Source organism: Caretta caretta, chromosome 15, assembly GCF_965140235.1.
Source record: "Caretta caretta isolate rCarCar2 chromosome 15, rCarCar1.hap1, whole genome shotgun sequence".
NCBI lineage: Eukaryota > Metazoa > Chordata > Testudines > Cheloniidae > Caretta > Caretta caretta.
Genome location: NC_134220.1, coordinates 23,948,315 through 23,972,531, shown reverse-complemented (window position 1 = coordinate 23,972,531; position 24,217 = coordinate 23,948,315). Strand labels below are relative to the sequence as shown.

Sequence of the window (24,217 nt, the reverse complement as noted above, 5' to 3'; positions counted from 1 at the left end):
AAAAGCCGGCTGTCAGAAGAAGCCCTATTTGAAACTGCAGCAAAATGATTCGTAGGGGGAGCCATTATACGTTTTAACTGCTGCAGTTAAAAGAGGGGTAAGAAATCTTATAGCTTCATGCATAAAATGAGACATGGTAGTAAGAATGGAATACACAGGAGGTCAGGCTCTGACTCAGAATTTAATCCCAGTGCTGTTGTGCAGCATTGCCTTGGGTAGTTTGGCCATCCTGCCACCTGTAGATTAGGGATGCGAGGTTTCTTGCACCATTCTCATGGAAGGATGCCCTTGTTGTTTCTCTGCTTTTTCTGGGTAGATCAACATGCTTCAAAACCAAAAATCAATCAGGCGGGATTGACGATGCTCAGCTGTCAGGGTGCTGTTCACACACATTCTCCTCCAAGTGGAGCGGCAGATTCTTTTGTCTTAAATTTGGGCATCTATTAACAGTGGCTCTGAAGATGCTCATGGCCAAATTGAGTGTTTTAATACATGGTTTAGTATTTTATGAAAGCAAAGAAATTATACTATCAAATGCCCCAAATTCTCTGAAAATGTAATTGGACCCTTTTTACTTTTGAAAACTACATACATATTTAGTCATATAAAATCCAGTGGATGTCATTTCATCTGTTTGTGGGAAGAGGATGTTAGTTACATTTGGGCTTGTATGGGCTGGGAGAGGCCATCTGAAAAACAAAACCACTCTTTATAACCAGCGTTATGAGCTGGGTAACACCGTGTTATGGGATTGAGTTTGATAGATATGAACTCACCCTTCAGTTCTAATAACTGAAAGCATAACCTCCCATCTATGTGCTAGGACAGGTGGGCCTGCCCAAAGTATAGGCCCACCCCCTCCATTGAGGAGGAGGAGCCATTGGATCCAGGCTTCAAGTGAGTACTGGGGACAACAAATGGGAAAACAGGGAGGGGAGTGAGGGTTAAAACTCAGGGACCCGGAGGAGGACACGGAGCAGAGAAACCCTGACAGCGCCCACGACTCCTCAAAGGTGTCAATGGGCATTTCCCAAGGGACTCTGCCCAGGGGTGTGATTGGATGAGGGATGAAAACAGGCCCCACACCTTAGACAAAAAGAGTGTGTGAACCCATGCTGGAGCTTTGACTGAATATTATTTTGGGGGTGCGTGCAAGAAGGTAGAACATGAAGAAACCGAGAACAGAGAAGAAAAACAGGAGAGAATGAGAGAGAGAAAGACTGCCTAAAGGAGCAACGGAAAGGAGAATGGCTGACACTGCAAGAAAACCGGGGACAGATTTTTGTGTCAGGAATGCAGGCTGAAAAGTGTTCACTTGCTCTAAGCAAAAGAAGCCATTTCCTGCTACTTGATTCTCTTTGCTTCAGAGAAACAGGACTTTGTAATTTCTTAGTAAATAAACAACACTACATCAAAGAAATACCAGACTACCACCAGTTTCTACTCCCCATTGGAACACCCATAGGGCACTAAACTTTGACTGGGTGCGTGGGTCAAAAGGGGACTCCTCTATAGAAATATGGCAAAATAAGCTGGTACCTTTTAAACACAGCAGTGGCTGCTATGGATATATGGGGTTTAGCCTGGGGAGGATTTCTCAGGGTGATGCTGATGGTGAAAAACAACGTCAATATGTGAAAGCAAAACAAAAAGTAGAATTCTGTTCTCAAAGGGGTTTCTCCAGGGGGAGAAGAGAGAGAGAAGCTTTGTGCTCCCGGACAGCTGCTGTCCCTTGGTCTCTCTTCCATTGTAGTGCTCGATATTATTGCTTTGAGAGTGTGCAGTTGTGAATCCAGAGGACCCGAAAAGCGTAGAGGATTGATTTGCCATTTTGTGCAGTTCTTAATTGACTTGCATCCCTTCCACAGCGCACAAAAGGCTCCCTGTGGCATTGCTTGAACTCGGTGGGAGTGCTGGGCACCCAAGGAAGGCAGGCGGCAATGCCCTTAGCTTTGCTTTTGGGGGTGGAAGGCAAAGTTGCGGGCTGCAGCTTTTGAACATTCCCAGAGCTGCCTCTGAATCATTCTGGAGGTTAAAAGAGCAGGTGAGGACTTGTGGCACCTTAGAAACTAACAAATTTATTTGAGCATAAGCTTTCGTGAGCTACAGCTCACTTGATTCCTGAGGTTGGTGGTGCCATGCAAAGGCCCCCGGTTGGTGAGTCACACCATGCACCTGATATCCCCTGTCTGAGGCACACAGTATAAAGAAAAGCCAGGCCCAACGCAACTGTGCCTTCATGCATTCTTGCTGCTCTCTGGAACGGGCCATTTTACATTCCTCCGCCGCAGAAGGCCTGCGACACATTTAGCTAATAAAAGGCTTCTTCAGAAATTGCTGCAGCAGGTCCGTCCTTATCTTGGGGGCGTCCACTCACCCGCTCAATCTAGTGTGACCACAATGAAAAGAGGGGTGGGGACAGTCACCCAGAGAAATCAGAGCAAAAAATCCCAACATCTGTGGTTAGCTTTTGGTATTTTCCATCACCTGCTGATTATTTTGTACAGATTGCAGCTCTGTTGGGGGGCAGGGGCTGTGTTTTGCTACATGTTTGTACAGCCTGAGGGTTACTGTCACGTTAATAAAGAATAGCCTCAATCCTTCTGCAGTAAGTTTCCTTTTTCTGCAGGGAGACAGCTTTTCATGGTGGCCCAGGACCTTCTGAACAGCTAGGCACCGCTCAGTAGTTACAAAGAGGCAGTGTGACAAACATCTAGAATTAAGGTGGGTTCAAACTCAAGCACGGGCTCTAGTTGTTTTTTAATCAGGACCCTGCCTTAACTAGGCTCTGCCGAAGGAGCTGGTTTGAAACCAGCCCTGTGGCCAGGTGGTCTATGGCCCAGGGGAGTTTTGTGCCAAGAGCGCAATGGGAAGAGCCTGGGCCTTGTTTGCGCCTCTCTCTTGCACCTGTTGGAACCCCAGCGAGTGAGTTCAGGGCAGCGGCTCCCCCTGGGCGGGTATCCGGCTCTCCTGGGAACTGGCCTGGGCCCCCAAAGCCAGAGACGGGAGAAAGCCAGCCTGCCGGGAAACCAGCCTCAGGCTGATACGGACTGTCCCATGAAAGCGCCTTCCCCCGCCCCAAGAAATCCTGGACTCGGTCCTGCCCTATGGATCTCAGCTCACCAGGGGAGACTGGCCTGGATTTGGCCTCTCCTAGGGCAAGCCGCTCCGCACCTGCTCAGCAATCAAACCTCCCCCCGCCCTAGCAATGGGGGCCCCTCCCAGGCTTGGGCTGAGCCCCCCCGGCGGCGCTGGGAGCGACCCCGAGAGCGGCCAGGAGCCCAGCCGGGGGCTGTTATGAAACCCCTGAATGCGGCGCTTCCTCCGGCCGAGAGCGAGGGCCGCGGCGGGACCCAGCGGGGGGCGGCCCCTGCGCTCCCCCGGGCGGGCAGGAGGCGCTCGGGGGCTCCGCGGGGTGCCCCCCACCCCCTGCACGGCGGAGCTGAACAACTTCCCGAGCATCCGCTTCTCCCGGCCTCCCCACGGTGGTTTCCCAGGCTGGGGCCAGCCTGGCTGAGATCGCCCCCCCCCTCCCCCGCTTCTCCCCAGGCTGCTCCTCCATGGTGCCCCCCCCCCCCGTCCTGTGCCCTTCTCCTGAGGGTTGATCCATCCAGCCGCAGCCCCCAGGCCTGTCCCGGGGCAGGGGATCCGCGGGCTGCCCGGGAGAGGGGCTAGCACAGCTGGGCAGCGGCCAGTCTGCCCCCGCCCCCCTGAATCCCCCCCCCTTTCCCCGAGCCAGAGCCTCGCTGGCTCCCCCCGCTCCCCTTCGGGCTACAGCCCAGGCAGGTAAAGGCGATTCCCCTCCCCCCGCAACTCCCGGGGGTTCCCAGGGTGTCCGCCCCCCTTCTTCCCCCCCCCCGCCTGCCCCGTTTCCCAGCCCACCCCCCTTCCATTGGCGCTGCCGGCTCGTCACTCGCAGCCCCCCCGCGCTGTAGCCCGGGAGTTGGGGGGAGGGGGGGATCCTGGCGCCGCTCGCAGATGCGCCCCGCTCGGAGGTGAGACGGGCGGTCCCCGGCTGAAGCGCCGCAGCCGCCCGGGCTGGGCTCCGGCCGCAGGCTGGGGAGGGGGGGCGGGACGCGCCGGGGACCGGCCGCCGGGGTGGAGCCCGGCCGCCGGGGAGGATTTGCAAGCACTCGCGGCGCCCGGGGATGGGCGAGGGTTCCCCGCGGCGCTGGGAGGAGCGGAGACCGCGGGGCCAGCCGCCGTGCGCCGGGGAGGACGGGCTGCTGCGCCCCGGCCCTGCCCCAGGGGGCTCGGCTCTCCCGGGGGCTGTGGTCATCGCTGGCGGGCCGGAGCCGCTTCTTTAGGGGTTTTTTTTTGGGGGGGTTTAACCACAAGGGGGGGGAGGGGGATCTGTTTACTCAGACCCCCCCCCTCAATCCGCCACACCCCCCTCCCCTTGCGAATAACTCCGCACCATGACTGCTGGGGATGGAGCAGAGAGGATGGTGCCCAGGTGCCCCGCGTTGGCGTTGGCGCTGGCTGCCCTGCTGTGCGAAGGTAAAAAAAAAAACAAAACCCAAACAAACCCGCGAAGTTTTTCCTCGTTGTTGTGGCTGGGGTGTCAGGTGTGGCCCCCCCCCCGCGGAGGCTGCGGGCTGGACACGCGTGGGGCATGTGCGGGGGGGGGGGGGTGCGCGCGCGGCGGGGCCGGGGTGTCCCGTGTGCCCCGGGGAGGATGGGGCTCGCTGGCGTGTCCGTTCCCACGCGTGACCTTCGCCGGGCGCCTCCGTCCCCCGGCTCGCGGCGCTGGAGGGGGACGAGCAGGGCAAAGCGAAGTGACGCAAATAAACTTAAGGCGGAATCACCCCCCCCCCCCCCGCGGCTGCGAACTGTCCGCAGGGGACTGAGGAGGCTGGGGGGCCCCGGATCTCTCACCCTGGGGCGGGGAGGGGCAGCTCCTCCCACACTGTCCATTGGTGTGACAGTCCCTTCCTGGGCTGGCCCCTCTCCCCCACTACGGTCCTGGGGTTCATTTTCCTTGGGGGGGGGTGCCCGAAATAGCAGCCCTCGTTCAGGTCCCGGGGGGGGGGCGACCTCCCCCACCCACCCAAGCCCTGCCCGACCCCTGGCAAAGCTCGCTCCAGCTTTCCCAGTCGGGAAGGCGGTGGGAGGGTTTTCTCGCAGCTGCTGCTTCCACCCACCTGCTGGGCTCTGTCGCCTTCTCTCCCACCCCTGCCTCCCCCTCGGGGCACGGGAACGCTCTCCCGCCTCTCCTCCCCTCTGGCGAGCTGCGGGACACCCAAGGCGGCAGGCGGGCGGCCGGAGGCTGGAGGAGGGCTGGCAAATTGAGCGTCTGGCAATGCCTCCGCCAGCGGTGGGGAGATGTGAGGGGTGGTCGCAGGTAGCATGAAGCCGGCTGGATTTCTCCCGGGCTGCCAGCCCCAGGCTTGCCAATCCCACTGGCGGTGGGGCCTCGCGAGGTGAACTATTACCGCACATCCATGCGCCAGGGAGCCCCTTTCTCGCCCCGGGGCTTGGCCTGGATTGCTCCCCTGCGACTTGTTTGTCGTGCGAGGCCCCCGCCCGGCATCCTCCCGCCGAGCGGCGGGGACAGCCCCGAATCCCGAGGGCTTTGCAACTTTCTGGAGGGAAACACAGACCGCTGTGTGTTTACACGAAATCCTGGGGAAAGTTACTGATGTCACAGCTCTGGGGCAAGGGCAGAGTTAGCGAAAAGCGAGTGAGCAGAAGCGTAAAGATCCCGACTGTACCGGGGGGGGGGGGGGGGGTCGCTGCGCGCTCGGTGAAGACTCCCTGGTGGGAAATGCTCACCGGACACTCTCCCCGTTGTCGCAGTGAAAGAAATCCCAGGAATTTAAAACTCGTAGGTGACCTGATGCTAGTGCCACCTTTCCTGGCTGTAAGGAGATTGGCCAGGACGCAGGGTGTTGCCTGCTTTTCTTGGCTTGATAAAGAGCAACAAAGGTTCAGGAATCGCTGGAAAAGAAAGGTCCCCATCCCACAAAGCCTGGCTTTAACTCAAGCGGACTAGTCCCCGTGGGCCCGCATTCATGTATCTTTGCAGACAATGGGGGTTCTGCTTTAAAACAACTGATGCCCCACTGAGCCCAGGGGGACTACTCTTGCAAGACTAAAGCCTCGACCCACCGGTAGCATATTTGCTAGCATATTTAGGCTCTGATCCTGCAAGCTTACCTGAGTGGGGAGTTGAGGGCTCTGAGCGTCTCCCCTGCGGATCTGAGCATCTTGCAGGGTTTCAGGTCAATAGCAGAGGAGCCAATTAATTCATGTTTTGAAAGCAACCGACTTTAAACTATATAATATACCTGCATTATGGTTTGCAATCGAGCGTGAGAGCAGCGTTTTATTTTGGGTCCCCCCTCCGATCTGGGGAAGGGGTCAGATTGCCTCTTGGTGGCTTTGGGGCGAACATCCCATCCCAGGCTCTTGCAGAAGTCTCGAAGGACCTTCTCCTGGAACAACTGAACTCGCCACTGGGGGCGTGGGGTCCCGCACAGCGGTTTAGTACGAAATAATGGTAGTTAAAAACAAGTTGAATGTAGATGCGCCGGTGCCGAAATAGCGCGGTAGTTCTTCTATTTTTATTGACCATTGAGCCGCACGGCTGTCACTCTGGGTTGCAGGCATTTTGCTTGGAAACACTCGCGCTGAACGTTTAGTTATTGAAGGATTTCAGATTAAATATGAGTGAGCCTTGTGATGTGAATGTAGAAGCCCAGTTACCGCTATGACCTGGGACACAAGGAGTCTTTGTATGCAAACAGGACAGATTTCAATAAGGACCCTTGAGTTATGGGTGCAGAGAATGGGAAAATGCTCGTAACTGCGAAAGGAGTCAGCTTTCAGCCCTCCTGGATATGCGCCTTCCCGGGGGGAAAGAAGAGGAAGGGGCAGGCAGAGCAAGAACCCCATAGCCCTAGAGGACAGGAAAGCTCGGCAGTCTTCTCCATGGCATTGGGTACCTCTCCGCATCTCTGCACTTAAACCTTCCTCTCTGCGCCACCGCGGAGCCTCTCCTGGGAGAATCAGTTGGGGGAAACTTTCCCTAATCCCCAGTCCGGCTGCCAATTCACAGATAGCGAGGTACAAATTACATTTCTCTCCCCAGCAAGGCGAGCAAAAGTGTGTGATCAGCTCGCCCTGGGGGACGTGAGAAAACAGACCTGGGACTCTCTGCTTGCCAAAGCTTAACATCCCCCCACCCCAGTCAACAGACATAGCCGGGGTGGGGGACGCCTGGGCAGTGTCATTGTGTTTGTTACGTGCAATAGTCCTTTGCAAGCTTTTGACTCTTTGAAATATTAATTGCCGGAGTAAGACCCAGCGGTTGATTTCATTAGAGTTAGAGCGGGAGACCAGTGGTTTGCATTTGTGGACTCTTTAAAAAATTTCAAATAGAGGTGTGGATCCTTTTGGAAATCTTATATATCGTCTGCGGACCCACAGTGGTCCACGGACCACAGGTTGAAACCCACTGCTGCTGCCTCTCTCTACAGTAGTAGCAATGGAGTGGGTTTTTTTTCTTACTCATTGTAATGTGCATCTCCTTTCTTTCAGAGTAGCAGCCGTGTTAGTCTGTATTCGCAAAAAGAAAAGGAGGACTTGTGGCACCTTAGAGACTAACCAATTTATTTGAGCATAAGCTTTCGTGAGCTACAGCTCACTTCATCGGGTGCGTACTGTGGAAACTGCAGAAGACATTATATACACAGAGACCATGAAACAATACCTCCTCCCACCCCACTCTCCTGCTGCTAATAGCTTATCTAAAGTGATCACTCTCCTTACAATGTGTATGATAATCAAGGTGGGCCACTTCCAGCACAAATCCAGGTTTTCTCACCCTCCGCCCCCCTTCCCCCCCAAACTCACTCTCCTTTCTGACTCTTTTATACATATGAAAACCCGCTTTGTTGCTGGAAATGTACCATCTTAGCAGACTTCTGTAACGTTCTACCTCTGCTCTTCAAACTACTCTGTGGCCTTTGGAAAGGAGCAGTGCAGTTCCATTTCAGGCTGGTGTTTGGTGAACACCTCACAGTCCGTAAAAAGAAAAGGAGGACTTGTGGCACCTTAGAGACTAACCAATTGATTTGAGCATGAGCTTTCGTGAGCTACAGCTCACTTCATCGGACGCATACAGTGGAAAATATAGTGGGGAGATTTTATATACACAGAGAACATGAAACAATGGGTTACAGTCTGTATGGTAACACCTATTGTTTCATGTTCTCTGTGTATATAAAATCTCCCCACTGTATGCGTCCGATGAAGTGAGCTGTAGCTCACGAAAGCTTATGCTCAAATAAATTTGTTAGTCTCTAAGGTGCCACAAGTACTCCTTTTCTTTTTGCGGATACAGACTAACACGGCTGCTACTCTGAAACCTCACAGTCCCACTCTTCTCTTTGGCCTGTCTAATCTAGTGCACCTGTTCACCTTGGCTAGCTGCACACTAGAGCTGGCCTGTGTCATGCCCATCGGCCATGGGTTGTAGATGACAGGACAGTCTATGGTCTGTGAGCTGCACTTTCTGGGCATCACAAAACTTCACCTGAAGTTCAAATTTTCTGTGAGGCTTGGAAATATTCAGAACTCCGCCCCAGCCTTCATTATATCCGATGGGTATCTTTGCGTCTGCATCAGCTGGTTCTGTGTAGCAGCAGAAGGTGAAATGCCAAAGGGCTACAAGAAAGTGGACTTTGTGCACATTTCTGACCTTCTTAGAAGCAGAAGCCGAAGGGAATTTGATGAGCAAGCCTCTCAATCTGAGACTGCCAGCCCTGGTTCTGCAGAGCCAAGAGGTTCAGATCCTGTACTGCTGAGGTTTGGGTCCTTTTGCTTAAATAAACTTCCAAACACTTTGATGTTTACCCATAATAGGGAGAATATTTTAAAATGATCTTACTCAAAGCATCTGGCAGCTCCTCTTTACTTCTAGGTAATGAGAATATTCCACATCTCCCCTCTAGTTATAACGAGGAGAGAATGCAATATGTTTCCTTGAGGGAAATCTGTTTGTCCACTCTCTTCGCCTTTTACCCTTGCCAGCTATAAGATGGGGAGCAGTGCACAAATTTATTGAATTTCAGCCACAACGTGGTTCCCCTTCCTGTTTTTCTGTTCCTCTCCTCACTTCTAATGAGTCTAGTGTAGCCCAGTGATGCTCAGACCTCAGTGGTTCAGGAGTCAAATTAGCGATTAACATTATTCAAAAGAGCCACAGTCATGTGAATTCATTTTTAATATACTATAGTACTATATATCATATTTAAATATTTAGTTTTATATAAAGAGTGTGTGTATGTATATGTGTGTGTGTGTGTATATATATATATATATATAAAATTCTCCCAGCAAAATGCCTGACCAAGTATTTTATCAACTACTGTTGGTTAATAACACAGTAAAAGCATCCTGATTGGTTAATAACTTAGATTAGTTAATAATTAAATCACACAGTGGTTTAATATTGTGTTGCAAAGAGCCACAGGAGACACATTAGAGGGACTCATGGCTCAAGAGCCGCAGTCTGAGTATCACTGGCTTAGGCAGTCATTCATTTGGGAGCATGGAAGTTGTCATTAGTAAGGACCAGATCTTGCAGGCTTTATTCTACTTATAGTCTCCATTGGCCTCAAGGATACAGGTGAAGGCCTAATGAGGAGGTTTAAGGGGGAATGATGGGACTGGCAGGATAGGCTCATTGCTTTCTCTTCAGGGGGAATGCTGCCCCCCATGCAACCAGTAGCTCAACAGGGTGGCAGCAGCTTCTGTTGACCTACACTTTAGCAGTGTTGGAATCCTGCAGGGATATGCTGGTTATTTCTTCCTGATTCATTAGCAGGTGCGTACATTAACTCTCCTCTGGATGTAAGGGTGCATGGGTCTTGGTGAAAGGGAACATAAGACTGGCCATACTGGGTCAGACCGATGGTCCGGCAACGGCCAATGCCAGGTGCTTCAAAGGGAATGAACAGAACAGGTATCAAGGGATCCAAGTGTCTTTCTGGGTGCAAGAGCTGAGGTCTAGGATGGCATGGTCTTTTCAGGGAAGCCCTAGGAGCAGCCAACCTTGAGAGAGAAAATGCTAATTTTAGTGTTATTGCTCACTGCTACTAAACCCAGCCCGTTAGAAGGGGGTCACTGTGAATGAAATACAGGGTGTGCAGTAAAACAGCTGGAGTTCACACCCTGCTCACAAACTCCCACAACACGTTTGCTCATCACCTGATAGGCTTTGAGTGCATTTGCTTGTGGACCAGAGAGGTGAGGAACAGTGAAAGGCAGGGAAATCTTCCCAAGCTTTCCGTCTGCAAGGTGGTCACATTTTAACAAGCACCTTTCAGGAATCGTCTGTGGTACATTACTGTTTCACCCCGACCATTTCATCTATTTAATACCCCCAGAGCCATGGCAACCTGGGGCTTTATTCAGACAGCTCTGTGGGCACCTCTGTGTCTCGGACCAGTTGTTCTGCTCTGTGTTCTCATCACCGTGTTCTGGACGGCTTTCTGAAGTGGACTCGACTTGTTTGTTCTCCAGTGTGTTGCTCAAATCACTTTGTGAGGATCCAGTGGAGAGATCATTCCCCTGTCTCTGGTGACACAATAACTGGAGTGCGTGGGGCTTCAAGCAGGGTGCGCACACTTGGCTGCTAGCGGCCCCATATGCCCTGCTCTGGAGTGTATCTTCCTGGTAGTGGTCCTTGGTCTGTTGCCGGGGCTCAGCCTGGCAGCAGTGAAACTGTCTCTAAGGTTATGTGACTAGGTATCCTGTGGATGACCTGGATGAGTTGCCCGACTTTTCACATGCCTGCCTGATTCCACCTGTAACCCTTCCCATCCTTAAGGCATTGCAATTAGCCTCCTTGCAGGTAGGAAGAGCTGAATGGGACTCTCTTTCGAATCCCTCCAGGTATTTCTGAACTGGTTGCAGTGGTCACTTTTGATCAACAGGAGGTACTGTCTCCTTCTGTGCAGGTGAGCGGGCATCAGTGCTGTTGTCTGCTTGTTGGGTGAGCCGTGGAGAGCTCGGGACTGGGTCTTCCCGAGCTTACTCACTTTTGGTTTAATGAATTTACTGCCTTAATGGCTGTAAAATGTACGCAGGCCAGGAAGATCCTTGCGTGCAAAAAAGTGCTTGGAATGGAAGAGGTGGAGGGGGATTATATATGTGTGTATCTCCCTGCCTATTACTCTAGCTACAGAATATGGCAGCATTTTTATGCAGAGCCATCTTTGACACTAAAAACCCAGAGTATCCATTGTACAAGAAATTTCTAAAATGTGATCACACAAGAAGTTTAAAAATGCAGATTATGTTTACAGGTTAGTACAGCATCCGTTAGATTTAAATATTTCATCTGATAAGGTTACTTTTCACAATGGAGCTTTATGTGTGCGTGTAGAATCATATGCTGCCTCCTGCTGAAAGACCCACTAAAGGAATATATTTCAAACACTCTGATTCTGATCTAAATCTGGTGTAGCTCCACTGAAATAAATGGAATTACTCTGGATTTATGGCATTGTTACTGAAATCAGAATCTGGTCCAGCGAGAGTACAGTCCTGTCCTTGCTCAATATTCTTCAGTCACTGACACGCCACCCTGATTTTGTATATTTCAAACACTAGAAAATCATTCAGCGTGTTTCAATTTTTGATCATTTTCTTCAATTTGTCAAGCTTGGTCTCAAAGCTCCGTTCACTGAAATCAGACTTTTCAGCTGATCGATCGTCTCTCTTTAGGTTTCCACTCCAAAATAGTTACATACAAAAATCCATACAGTACAATTAGTTTTGGTGTATTTTACTACTGGGCACGATCCAGGCTTTGAGACACTCACTCGAAACACTGCTGTCCCAGTGACTAAACTGGCATTAACACAGTAGGTGCTGCTTATTCTTTATAATGGACCCATATAGGGCTAGACTGGCCCCGCTACAGGAATCACTGCGGGAAGAGGGCACGGGGGAGGGGAAAACTCCCTGAGGTTCCACTTACGGAGTTCCCTCTAAATTGATATTTTGGGACCTCATGGTGGCAGGATTTGCTTTCCTATGGGAGAAGCAGGGTGTCCAGACCTCAGATCCCCAGCGTGTCATCTGCATGGAGATGTTAGGTGAAATCCTGGCTCTGCTGAAGTCTCTCATTGACTTCAGTGGGGCCAGGATTTCACCTTTGTGCCTCCTGTCCCATGCTCTAGCTCCCTAGACATGTGCCTGCCAAAGACACCATGATGCTGCTAAGGACTTGCTTGCTGATTGTTGCCCTGGTTGTTGAACGGGGTTGCTCACAGGGTGGGGTGACTGTGGGTACAGATTTCAGAGGAACAGCCGTGTTAGTCTGTATTCGCAAAAAGAAAAGGAGTACTTGTGGCACCTTAGAGACTAACCAATTTATTTGAGCATGAGCTTTTGTGAGCTACAGCTCACTTCATCAGATGTTTACCGTGGAAACTGCAGCAGACTTTATATACACACAGAGAATATGAAACAATACCTCCTCCCACCCCACTGTCCTGCTGGTAATAGAGTACTGTACTGGGTACAGAGACATATAGCTTCAGACTGCATTAATTCATCAAGCTGCTCCCACTGATGTCAATTGTAAAGCTCTCTGTGGAAGCAGTACTGGGCACAGAATGGTACTGACATCTTCAGATGGGTATGTGCAAAGTTATCTGTCTATGTGCAAAGATACTCGTTTTGTTCACGTAACTGTGCATTTGGCATGCGTGAAGGAGCCATGCATATTCAGGAAGTGCAGCATAGCCAGCCAGTTATGAAAAATTGGTCTCATGTGTTCTGTAAAACCCTATTCCTTTTTGTTTAAACCTTGTTGGTTTAAAAATCTTAATCTGTTACTTATCAGCCACTCAGTGGACCATGTTTTCCAGAGAGATGCATGCCTGTGACTTTGCCATACTTATTGTTTAATAAGCCACATTCTTTCCTTGGTTACACTAGTTGTAAATCCGGACTAACTCCTCTGTCATGAGTTGTTTACATAGTGGCGTAACTGAGATCAGAGTCTGTGCTTGCCTGTTCTTCACTTTCTAATTTACCAATGATAGCGGGCCTCATTCTGCTCTCTCATACGAATGTAAGTGAGGACCAACTCTGCTGGAATGGATGGTTAAGGGAGATTAAAATCAGGCCCCTTGAAATTTCATCAGACACTTGATGCTTTTAATGACAGGCAGTGGCTGGAATTTTTTTTAACAGAAAGCTAGCACTCACCTTTGACAATTGCTCTGCTGGTGCATTGGAATGTGATTATTGCACATAAACACTCTCCAAGTACAGCCTTCAAATATTCTCACTTTAAGGCTTTTCAGTGAGAATTACCACTTGTTTATGTCCCTCGGTGCTTTTTAGGTAGTGGAAGATGATTCTGTTCCACATTGTCAGGAATTTTCCCAAATGGTCCTTCAGTGGAGGCTGTCGACATCTGAAAGCAAAGAGGCAAAACTGACATGCAGAGATGTCCTCTGAGGCGAGTTACAGCAGTGGGTAAAGGGCACACTGTATCTGACTCTGTCTAGGTCCTTATGTGGCTCAGATTGCTGTACGATCGGCTGCCCTGCCTACCCTGGAGGCTGACCACTGTGATATATTCAGAGTAAGATCTTTGGGGAAGGGGCCATATGTTTGCACGGTACCGAGCCTATTGGGATCCTGACCTGGCTGGCTTCTAGGCACAAGGGCAATATATATGTTGGTGATGATGATGATAATCCAAAAATACTCTTACAACAGGCTTTCAATTGTTCTTTGGTTACACAGGTGGGTGTTAGAGCTGGGAAAACTTCATTAATTTATGAGGTACTCCAGATTTTGTGTGTGTATTTTAAACTGCTTTTCTTCCAAACTTTGGTGATGAAATGAAGGCAGGTATGCATATTTCAGGAGTGATGTTATTGAACGGCAGTGTAGACACTGTTTTTCACAGAAAACCAGTTTGTTCAAGTGCAAAAGCAGCTGAGACTTACCACTGGATCAATTTGCCTGTCGTTTAAGATCATTTTAAAAGAGTTGATTACACCCTCACGGTCTCTTGCCACTTCAGGCAAAGACAGGAGCGAAGTGTGGCATCAGATTTTTCACCAGAAGAAGAAGAAGGAAAAAAAACAACAACATTGTGACGAGCTTGGGGAAGACGTTTCGCTTAGTTCTGTCCTCATGGAAGGGAGGGAGGTACGTATGCCAGGAGCAAACATCACAGTCTTCCACTAGGCCAGAGCCTACTGCATATGGTTTTTTTTATATGCCGTTTCCAATATCTTCTATTTGTACAGCTGTGCTCCTCTCAAATTGCTTTGCAGATTCTCTCTGGGTGATCACTTCCCCCACCACTGGGATGGAAAACAGCAACCAAAGAGAGATCTGGTGGTTAGGGTGCTACTCTGTGAGTTGGGGAAACTTGAGTTCACTTCCCTGATGCTGCCGCAGGCTCCTGATGTGGCTGTGGGCAAGTCGCTTAGGGCTAGATCCCCAAAGGAATTTGCAGTGCCTAATTTTTAGGTGCCCTGCCACCTAGTAGAATTCCCAGCCCTGAGTTAGGCCCCTCGGTTCCCTGTACAAGGCATGGGGACAGTTAGGTGCCTACAAATGGGATTCTCAGAAACCAGCAAGCTGAGCAGGGAGTGGCCTAAGGTAGCCAGTAGGAAATGCTGAGGAGAAGGTGGGGGCTCAGGCCCCACCCCTCTACGGTATTTTATTTGGGAGTCCCAAATAGAGTCCCTAACTCTATTTGGGAGTCGCAGCTATGACGCCTCTCCTGGAGGTAGGGCTGACCTGGGCCAGCCCTTTCTCGGGAGGAGAGAGTGACCCCCTATGCAATGATGGCCAATAGCCCACCCAGTAATTTGGTTCAGGGACTTGAACTCCAGTCTCCCACGTCCCAAGAAGTGCCCCGACCACCTGGTTACAGAGTCAGTCTTTCTGTCTGGCCCAGTGAATATTTATATGAAGCAGACACAGGATCAACATGACAGATGGAGACCCCCCTGCACCCAGAATGCTTAACAGTGTGGGAGCCTGGGAGCTCCCCTGGGATGCAGGCATCCTGGTTTCATGTCCCTGTTTGAAATCAGACAGAGCAGGGATTTGAAAACTGGTGTCTTACAACCTGGGGCAGTGCCCTAACCACTAGGCAGTTGGGTAGTCTGGGACATGCACATGTCCCAGCCCCAGCAAAGCACATTGCTGATCTGGTCACTGCTGGCTTTCTCTTGTGTAAGGCCCAGCCCAATAGGCATGCTCTGAGAACACCCGCGGGCTCAGGCCCCTCAGGTGAGATAAGCAGGGCAATGGCCAGAGCGCCTCTGGAGACTTGGGCATCAGCTAGGCTGCCAAGGAGCTTGGGGTTGTCAGGACTTAAGCAGTTTTGTGCCTGCCCACTGATAGAAACTTTGGGGCCAAGGGGATTTAGGTACCTGCACGGTTAAGTAGCTGAGCTAAGGTTTTGAGGATCTGTGGCACCTCAGGTGTCAATTAGATGCCAAAGTTCCTGGGTAGATCTAAGCCCTTCGTCTCTCTGGGCCTCACTTCCCCACCTGAAAAATGGGTTCCATAGAACTCACAGTAACCCTGCCTCACATGGGTGTTGAAGGATTAACTATCTGGATGAAAATTAGATGCCACTAGATGATTTAATGGTCCCTTCTGGCCATAAATGCTGTGAAGCTGGATACAGTAAAGAATGCGAGACCTCCAGACGTTATGGTAATAAGTACCGAAGTTAGAAAATATATATATATATTTAACAACAAATGGCAATGCTACAAAGCTATTCAGAATGGGAAGGGAAGAAGAATACAATTGAAATCACTGGGGAATTTAAACAGACCAATGTAATGACCTAAATCAGAGTCTAGTTTAGACTTTGAGTCTAAAATCCCTACTCCTGCGAAAAGGGCCCTGGGATCTTAAGGGCTCTCTCCCAGCCTGTGGAGTGAGTAGCGCTTGCTTATTTGAGTTGGTCCCTAATGAGGGACTTTACCGCTCACAGGACAGATACTCCCTAGTATTGAACCACTGTCTCAGCCTGGTGCTAAGTTGCGGGTAGTGTGTTAGGGGAATCTCACCACCTCTAAGGGAACTCCATGAAGAGTTTGCCTGTGGAAGATAATATTTTTTTTTTGCAGGAAGAAAAGTCCTTCTTCTTACCAAAGAAAGAAATCAAGATCCTTTTGATGATTCCGTTAAAGGTGCCTGCCTACATCTTTGGTCTCTTTTGTTAATATGGAAACATTTGAAAAAGAGATGGCAAAGCAGAGATTCATCTCTTGTTAAGTGCAGAGGTATGGTGCATGGTACCCTTATCTTCTTGCCAGCCATGTAATAAACCTGCCAGCAGATGATTTTAATCTAGTTTCTCTGATCGGGAGAGCAGTGGAAGCAACAGCATTTATGTTGTTTATGCATTTTATGTGCAACGTTAGATGTCAGGACACCGGCAGGATCCAGGCATTGCCTTGTCAAAAAGGAGACTTGGACATCTTTCATAAAGAATTTCCCAAGTTGGAAAAAAGAACCATTTTATGTTATTTAGCAGACTCTTAGTTGGACTCCAGACCCCACCACTCTCATGAATGACACACATGCTTAATGTGTATCTTTGTTTAGGACCTGCTATCAGTTAGTTTGGCAGCTGCATGATTGCAATGGGGTAGGGGTGGGGAGTTATTACATTTAATGGAATGTGCTGCTTTGAAAGGAAGAAATGTGGTACCCAGAACTTCCTATAGAAAGATACAGGCAGAATCCATAGACTCTAGGTCAGGGAATCCTTGAACACACCGGAAACACAGCAGTTGTGGCTGCCAAAGAGAAACAGTCTGTTTGCTACTCACTCAGGAGTGACATTTTTGATTCAGAGAAGAGAAGAACCCCACAGTAACCTTAAAGGGAGGAAGGATGGTCTGGTGCTTTAATCACAGAAGTATGAGTTGAGAGATTTGGATTGTATTCTTGCTTCTGCCATGAACTTCTTTGGTAACATTCATCAAGTCACTGGGTGCTCAGCAGCTCTGGGAATCGGGCAGTGAGTGTGTCTGCTCTTCAGTTCTCCAGCGGTAAAATGGGAATGCTACTGCTATCCCAGCTCACAGGGTGGTGAGTGTAAGTGTCACAGGTGTTTGTAAAGCCCTTGGGCGGAAGACCGCATCGAAGAGCAAAGTCCTATTAAATTCTTTCATTGCTTAATGGGGGAAAGAAAGAAGAAAATGTGTGTGTGCATTTAGTGAACTAGATTTTAGTTTAATTATAGAAGTTGAAATCCAGGGTCTAAAAAGTTTGATCTAATAGCAGCAGCTCTGTGGCCATGCAGACCGAGACACATCATGGGCTTCTCTGCGCTCTCATCTTTTTTAGCACGGGACACTCAGCTACCCGCATGCATCAGTTGCACAGAATCATAGGAATAAGAGATGGAAAAGACCCATTAAGTCATCTTTTCCATCCCCTCCCACAATGCTGGATTGTTTAGTCCATTTTTAAATGACTCCAGCAACGAGGCGTCTACTGTGTCCTTTGGCAGACCATTTCACAGTCTATTAGACCTCCCTGATATTCAGCCTAAATTTCCCCTTCCCTCAGTTGCATTCCATGATTTCTAGCTCTGTCCCTTGGACGACCCTAAGCTATTCCTCTTCCTCTTCAGTGCTTACACCCTTTAGATCCTTGCATTAGCTGATGGAAGAGTTGGTAACAAAAGGAACTATTTAAATGGTGGCCGGACAGTGGCTAGAAAAATGAGTTCTGTGCAGGTGGATAAATATATGACAGTTGTAAGTTATCTATACAATAAAGGACACGGGAATTTAGTTGAACACGGCGAAAGCATACTCTGTGGCTCATCAAGAACCAAAAGGAGGAAGGTAGAGTCACACTGTCTCTAAAAACATCATCTTGCACTAAGACATTCTCTGCCCTGTTTTGCAATAATGGAGTATATTTGTTATCAGCATTATTATTTGTTCATCTCTGGCAGCCACTGGAATTAATATAAAAAGGTTTCTTCCTTTTTTTTTCTATATAACCAAAATGATATGCCCTTATTCACTGATTGTATTTCATTTGAAAGGAATCCATTGAAATTTGTTAGCGTCAGTGAATTTGGGCCAGAAAACTCATCTCCATTAAAAACAAGTCATATAAATGTTAATGTCGTCTGAAGTTGAGACACTTTCCCCTCCTAAATCCACTGGGCAGAGCTAGACCAATACCACCACCTAGCTCTTATTTAATGCTTCTCCCCTGTAGATCTCAAAGTGCGTTAGAAATACTGTCATGCCCTTTTTCTAGATAGCCACTGTGCACAGGTCTCCATGGCAGTGGAGAATTGGGATCTTGGATGTCTCACTTCTGGGCATCTAAAATTAGAGATCACGTCTGCATCTTGGCCTATGGCTTGCAATCTTTTTGAGGCCATTGTACAGGATTACCAGAGAGTGCCCTGATCCCGCAACCCCTCGGGAGGTACAGCGTGCTCTTAACTTCTGCTGAAGTCAATGGGAGTTGAGGGTGCTCAGTGTCTTTCAAGAGACAGTCAACCCCTGCAGGATCAGGCCCGTGGAGCTGGGTGGTTCCGTGTATGCTCTAAAATGCCCTATAGGTCCATGAGGACTTCAAGTGCACATGGCTGAATGAGAGAAGGATGGCAGAGCTGTAAATCCAGTACGGACTCACAAGTGAAGTAGGGAGGGGGAAGCCTGAAGGTCCCAATGCAAGAGAGGTGTAATCACACTAGTGTCTGGGAATCACTGTGTCAGGCTTCTGTACTGGGAATGTTCTCATGTAAGTGGTTATCTACAAAATGTGGCATCAGCTCTCCGTTGGAAACGATCTCTTTCAGCAGCACACACACAATTATTTACTGCACAGCTTTTTCCATTAGCATAATCATTACTCCCTGGCCTGGGTTTGAATTCGGAGCATCCCACTGAGGCACTTAAAAAATTAATTACAGCAACGAAAGAATTCCTCTAAAGAGTTCCATGAATTGGTCTGGCTGAAGCGTTTTAGCCTTGCTTCAATTGGTGCAGCTCTTGTCAAAGGATTGTGAGAACACTGCATGGGTCAGTGATTTCGATTAGACAAATTAAGTTAGGAAAAATTGATTTGATTTAGAAAGTGAGCTTTCAGATCAAGGGGAATTACCTGTGTCTTACTCTGCTGGGCTTCCTCTCTCTGAGTGAAGACAGGCATAGGCAGATGATTTAGGGTTAAAGTAAATGGCTGTTTTAAAAGGTATTTCTGAAAGCTGAAGAAAAATGAGTTGACATGTTTCGTCAGATAAACAAGTATTGACCCATATATCAGAAAGTCAGCTGAAGATACGGACAAGTCAGGATACTTAGGCTGCAAGCCTATTCACATGGCTTGCTAAGAAATGGGTGGGTAAGTATGTACTCTGGAGTCTTAACATTGCGTTTAGCTTTGTTCAGAGATTGCTTTCATGCCTTTTGAGTCTGCTTGCTGTAATCTTGGAGTTTGCTCCAGAGGTTGGCTCCAGCCAGCATCAGGCTCTGGTTTTCACTGAGGCTCTGGTTTTCATTGATATATGCAGAGCCATTTTTATGGCTGGGGAATTTGCTGTTCATGATAGTTTCTTATGAGCTCAAAATTAATATTTCTTTTGTCTGTCCGTTTTCATCAGCTTGAAAGGGTCGCTGTTGACTGCAATCTATTATCCTGAACGGGCCCGTGCCCCATAACAAGCACCATGTCTGGCAGTGAATGCTGGTCAGGCCAGGCCCTAAGAAACACCGTCTGAACTGATCCCACTTCCTGCAGCATCAAGGAGCTCTTTAGAGAGGAGGCCCCCTCCAAGTACTGGCCTAGCCCACCCTTATTTCCCTTGTGAGAGTAAAAGGGAGAGCAGAACAAGGGTTGCTGGCTGATGGGCAGATCCTGAAGATGCTTGTTGCTGTACTGAGTTACTGCGGCAAGAAGTCTCACTGAACTATTCAGGGTAATAAGTGTTTCAGGATTGGGCCTTTACATATTATTTTTTTGGAGAACGCAATATTATTTGAAGAAACTGATCATTTTCTTGAAAGGAAGGATGGCCTGGTGGTTGGTGCACTGACCCGGGACATGTAAGACCTGGCTTCAAGACCCTGTTTTGCCACAGACTTCTTGTGTGAGCATGGGAGAATCACTTGGCTCCCTGTGCCTCAGTTTCCCATCTGTAAAATGAGCTAAGACTTGTGGTGGCTGGCAATCTAGGTACCAAAGCCAAGAAACCAACAGAAGCTGTCCCTACCCAACTTGGACACTGGAAAAAAGGTGGTGGTGATGAGCATTTCCTTAGAACTTCAAGTTCTGCTACTTAAAAATAATACTTAATGAGACTAAGACTTTTTTGCCTTAAAAGAGCTCTTCAGTCTGCTTAGTGCATCTCATACACCAAACCTCTGCAAGACAGTGAATTTGAAGAAAGAAGTGAGGCTGGAGACATTGCCAAATTGGAGACCTCTGCCAAATTCCACACTGTACCCAATTTCAAAGTAGCAATCCATCTGTCCACTTAGTGGGAGAAATGGAGATTGTTCCACAGTAAACCGTGCCCTAATGTTTTAAAAAAAATGATTAATGTTTTTAGTTTTAATGTGTTTTGCTGGGCAAATCTGAAACACACGCGAGTGTGCTCAGAAACCATGAGGCTTTATTAATCCTTTTGGTAAATCAGAGTTACCACATCAAATGAAAGAATGTGAGGAAAAAACAGCTTGTCTTTGCTTTTTAGATACCATGTTGTAACCCCCATAATGTTTCAGAGGTATTCTTCCCTCCCGGAAACACTCCAGTTAATTACCAGCGGAGTTATTGGCAAATGAATATTTTTCTGACCCTCAGGTAGAGTCGGGCAGCAAACATTGTCATCTTCCCATATCTCGCAGTAATACAGACTCAGGGTGATGCATTATGCAACTGTGTTCCCTTATGTTATAGTCACTCAGTTCTATCAGCCTGTCCATTAAAATCCACAATATGCAGGGGTTTTTAATCTGGTTGTAAAAAATTTGCTCCGGGCTCTAGCTCAGATTACAAAGTCTTTGTCGGGGAGTGATTTTTTAAATGCATTTCCCAGTGTTTTGATTTGTAAGAGTGTCAAGGAAATGAACTCCAATGGCACTTTGATTTTTGTAAAGCAAAACTGACAGATAGTGAGCTGGACTAAATAGAGTTTCTTTTTTAATTTATGTATAAAAGGTAAGAAACTAAATGCTACCCCCATATTTAACTAATTATTCTGTGTGCTCATCTCTGATATGTTGTTTTCCATCTCTGGGGCCTATCAGATGGGGCTAAATGTGGGAGTAAGGTGAGCAGGATTCAACCCTTTTGGGCTAAATTAAGACCTAGTGTGCAAACTTTTACTCTAAGGCTGAGATGTTAAAAGCCACCTATGGGATTTAGGCACTCAAGTGCCATCCAGTTTTAATGAGAATTGGGTGCCCAGGTCCCCTAAGTGCCTTTGAAGATCTCAGCCTATATGTGTGAAAACTGTTACACAGCTTAAAATGGGGAGTCATTTCTAAGGGCTAAGTCTGAGTTCTCCAGGACTGTAGGTGCAGAGGAATACAGGAGGTCTTAGGCAGCCTTGATTATACAGCGCAGGAGTGGAGAGATGTGGGGGCGAAGGCCGTTTTAAGGACAGGGTTTCCTTTGCTGGAGAAACAGCAAGGAGGCTAGATGGTCCCGTGTAACACCCAGTGCCTGAGGAAGTGTGAACACGCGCGCTGCAGATGCTGAAATCCCACAGGTGTGTTCGTGGAGAGAGCCCCCAGTAAAAGTTGCAGTGGGGCCATGGGCATGTTGGCACATTCAGAATGTGGGTTTCCATGTTTGTGTGTGGGGAGGAGAAAGGAGGTGGTTGATATTTGGCACCTGTAGGCTTGAACAGCATGCGGAGGGATGTCAGAATACCAGGTCTTCTGCGCATCAGGACCATAGCCACTAAATCATAGCAGATGCTTTGCCTGTGCACACCAATTTGTAATTAAAACACAACTTGCCATCCTGATTAGATTAAGCAGTTACATTCATTTGCAATAGTTTTTTTCCCCTCTGCATTGTGTAATTAGGAACATATGATGCTTACATTAGCTCAATTAAAAGTTATAATGATTAATTTGCATTTCAAAGCCTAACCATGAATCAACTGGTACAACACGCTGGAACAAGTTCAGTTACACTGTAACTGTGTGAGCTGCCCACGTGAACACTTCCCTCTGCTCGTGCCAGGGAGTTTATGTAGGAAGTGTAATATGTAACTCCATGGACTGATCTTCAGAGGTGGGAACTGTAGGTGCTCAACACCTCTGAAAATTATACAGGTTCTGTGTTCATCCCTATGGTATCTGAGCGCTTTCCAACTGTGCTTTAGCATCTGCCACATAGCATTCATTCCTTTTCTCAGAATCAGGCTCTAGAGATTAATATTATTCAAAAATCACCCAAGTGATTTAGGAATTGATCATCATCCTGTTTTCAAGGCCATGTCTCCGCTGCGGGTACTACACAGCAGTGGCGGTGCGTTTGTGTAGCCTCAACGCGTAGACGCAGACTAGAGCCATGGAAGGGGCTTTTCCGTCGCTGCAGGAACTCCACCTCCCCCAGCGATGGTAGCGAGGTTGATGGAAGCATCTACCCCAGGGGTTAAACTGGTACAGCCACGGCGCTCAGTCCTGTGGTTTTTCATACCCCCGGAGTGCAGTAACTAAGTTGATCTATGTTTTCAGCGTAGACCGTGCCTTACGCAGTTAAGAGCCCAAGTCCCATGGAAAGTCAGTGGGATTTAAGCTCCTAAATCACAGGAGCTTTTGGAAATTTTTATCCTAGGTACTTATTCAAGCCCCGTTTATGTAAGGTATAATTCTGAAATGTTTGGGCCAAATTCAGAATGCTTTCCCCAGACAAGTCTCCCGCTGAAGCTGTAACAGGAGATTTGCCTGAGAAAAGGCTTTGGGACTTAGGCCCAAAATTAGTAACGTAACTTTGTTTAAAAAAATAACATTGTAGGCTAACTGTAACAAATTATTTTTCTTTACTCAGTCAGAATGTTTTGTCTTTTTATCCACCTTCTGCCAAACTCTTAAAAAAAACCCTGCAAAACAATATTTTGAGATGTTAGAAAAGTACACCCCCATCAACAGTATTTCCATTTGTTTGCTGGAAACAGACTCCATAACAAAAGAGATCAGTGTTTGAAAAGTACGTCAGCCACAGATGGTTGATACAAAATCTGCTCAAACAGCCTCGACATCTTATGAGTTATGGCTCCAAACGAAGATGAAACACAAAAGCAGTTTCCAATCTTTCCAAGAAATGGATGGGACAGGCTATAATAATGGATTGCCACTTTTACAATGTATGGGCTTTAAATGAAAAATCTCAGTGGTGCAAAGTCTGTGGACGTTAGAATATTCATTTACTGCTTAAGTTACTGTATGAGGGAAGAGAGAAGATTTTTTCCCCCATTTTTTTGACAGCCCTATGGGAACGATAGACACTTATATGGTGCTTCTGTGAACAGATTGCAGTGTTGGGGGAAATTGGTCCTCAGCCATTGGGGGTGTGTGTGTGTGTGTGTGTGTTTATGCTGATGTTACATTGACAGGATGTTAAAATGTTTTACTTTTCCAGCCATCAATTTCAATTGAATTTCATATAGCCATTAAAGTTCTATGCTGTTTTCTTCACTGTTCCAGCTATGTGAACTCCAGCCATTTACTTGCAATTCCTGCGGCATGATTGTTTCACAGAGCAGCAAAAGTAAATTGGTTCCCAATGTTAATTTTTTCTTTAAATGTCTCTAACTGTCCATGAGCGATGTCCTGGGTTGACTACATGCCTCTTCAGCTGGTTTTTCCAAAATGCTTCTTTGACTCACCCGCTGGTAGATGTAGTGTGTTGAAGGCCCTTGAATGTAGAGTTTAATGGCTGGGTCTCTTGTATTTTCTGATGATGGTGGCAGAGCTGCCAAGCTGCTAAACTGTTTTCCCGCCCCCTCCCCCTCCCGCCCCGGTTTGCAATATTGTTAATAATTATACTTGTTTGGATAAATGGAGGATTTCTAACTGTTTCCTGCTGACCTCATTTCAGTACTAGCAGTGTGGCAAGTGGCTAAAAAGCCATCATTTTTCTGTTCTGCTCCGGGTAAAATTAGTCATTAAGATCTTTGTGCTTAAAAAAAAAAGAAAAAAAGTTGTAC

At 48.0% G+C, this 24,217-nt stretch overlaps 1 protein-coding gene across 4 annotated transcripts in view; it reads left to right on the top strand.

Annotated features, from left to right (window-relative positions):
- The window catches only part of TMEM132B (transmembrane protein 132B), a 421,597-nt gene that overhangs the window by 47,120 nt on the left and 350,260 nt on the right, over positions 1-24,217 (top strand). The window contains exons 1-2 of one of the 4 annotated variants that reach the window (XM_075120018.1): positions 4,079-4,500; positions 16,140-16,295. The exons of 2 other annotated variants lie outside the window; for them this stretch is intronic. In XM_075120018.1, coding sequence (XP_074976119.1) covers positions 4,419-4,500; positions 16,140-16,295 — 238 coding nt within the window. In that variant the 5' untranslated portion in view covers positions 4,079-4,418. Of the gene's footprint in view, positions 1-4,078; positions 4,501-16,139; positions 16,296-24,217 lie in introns of those variants that run through there. One more of the 4 variants, XM_048821143.2, reaches the window with a different exon arrangement.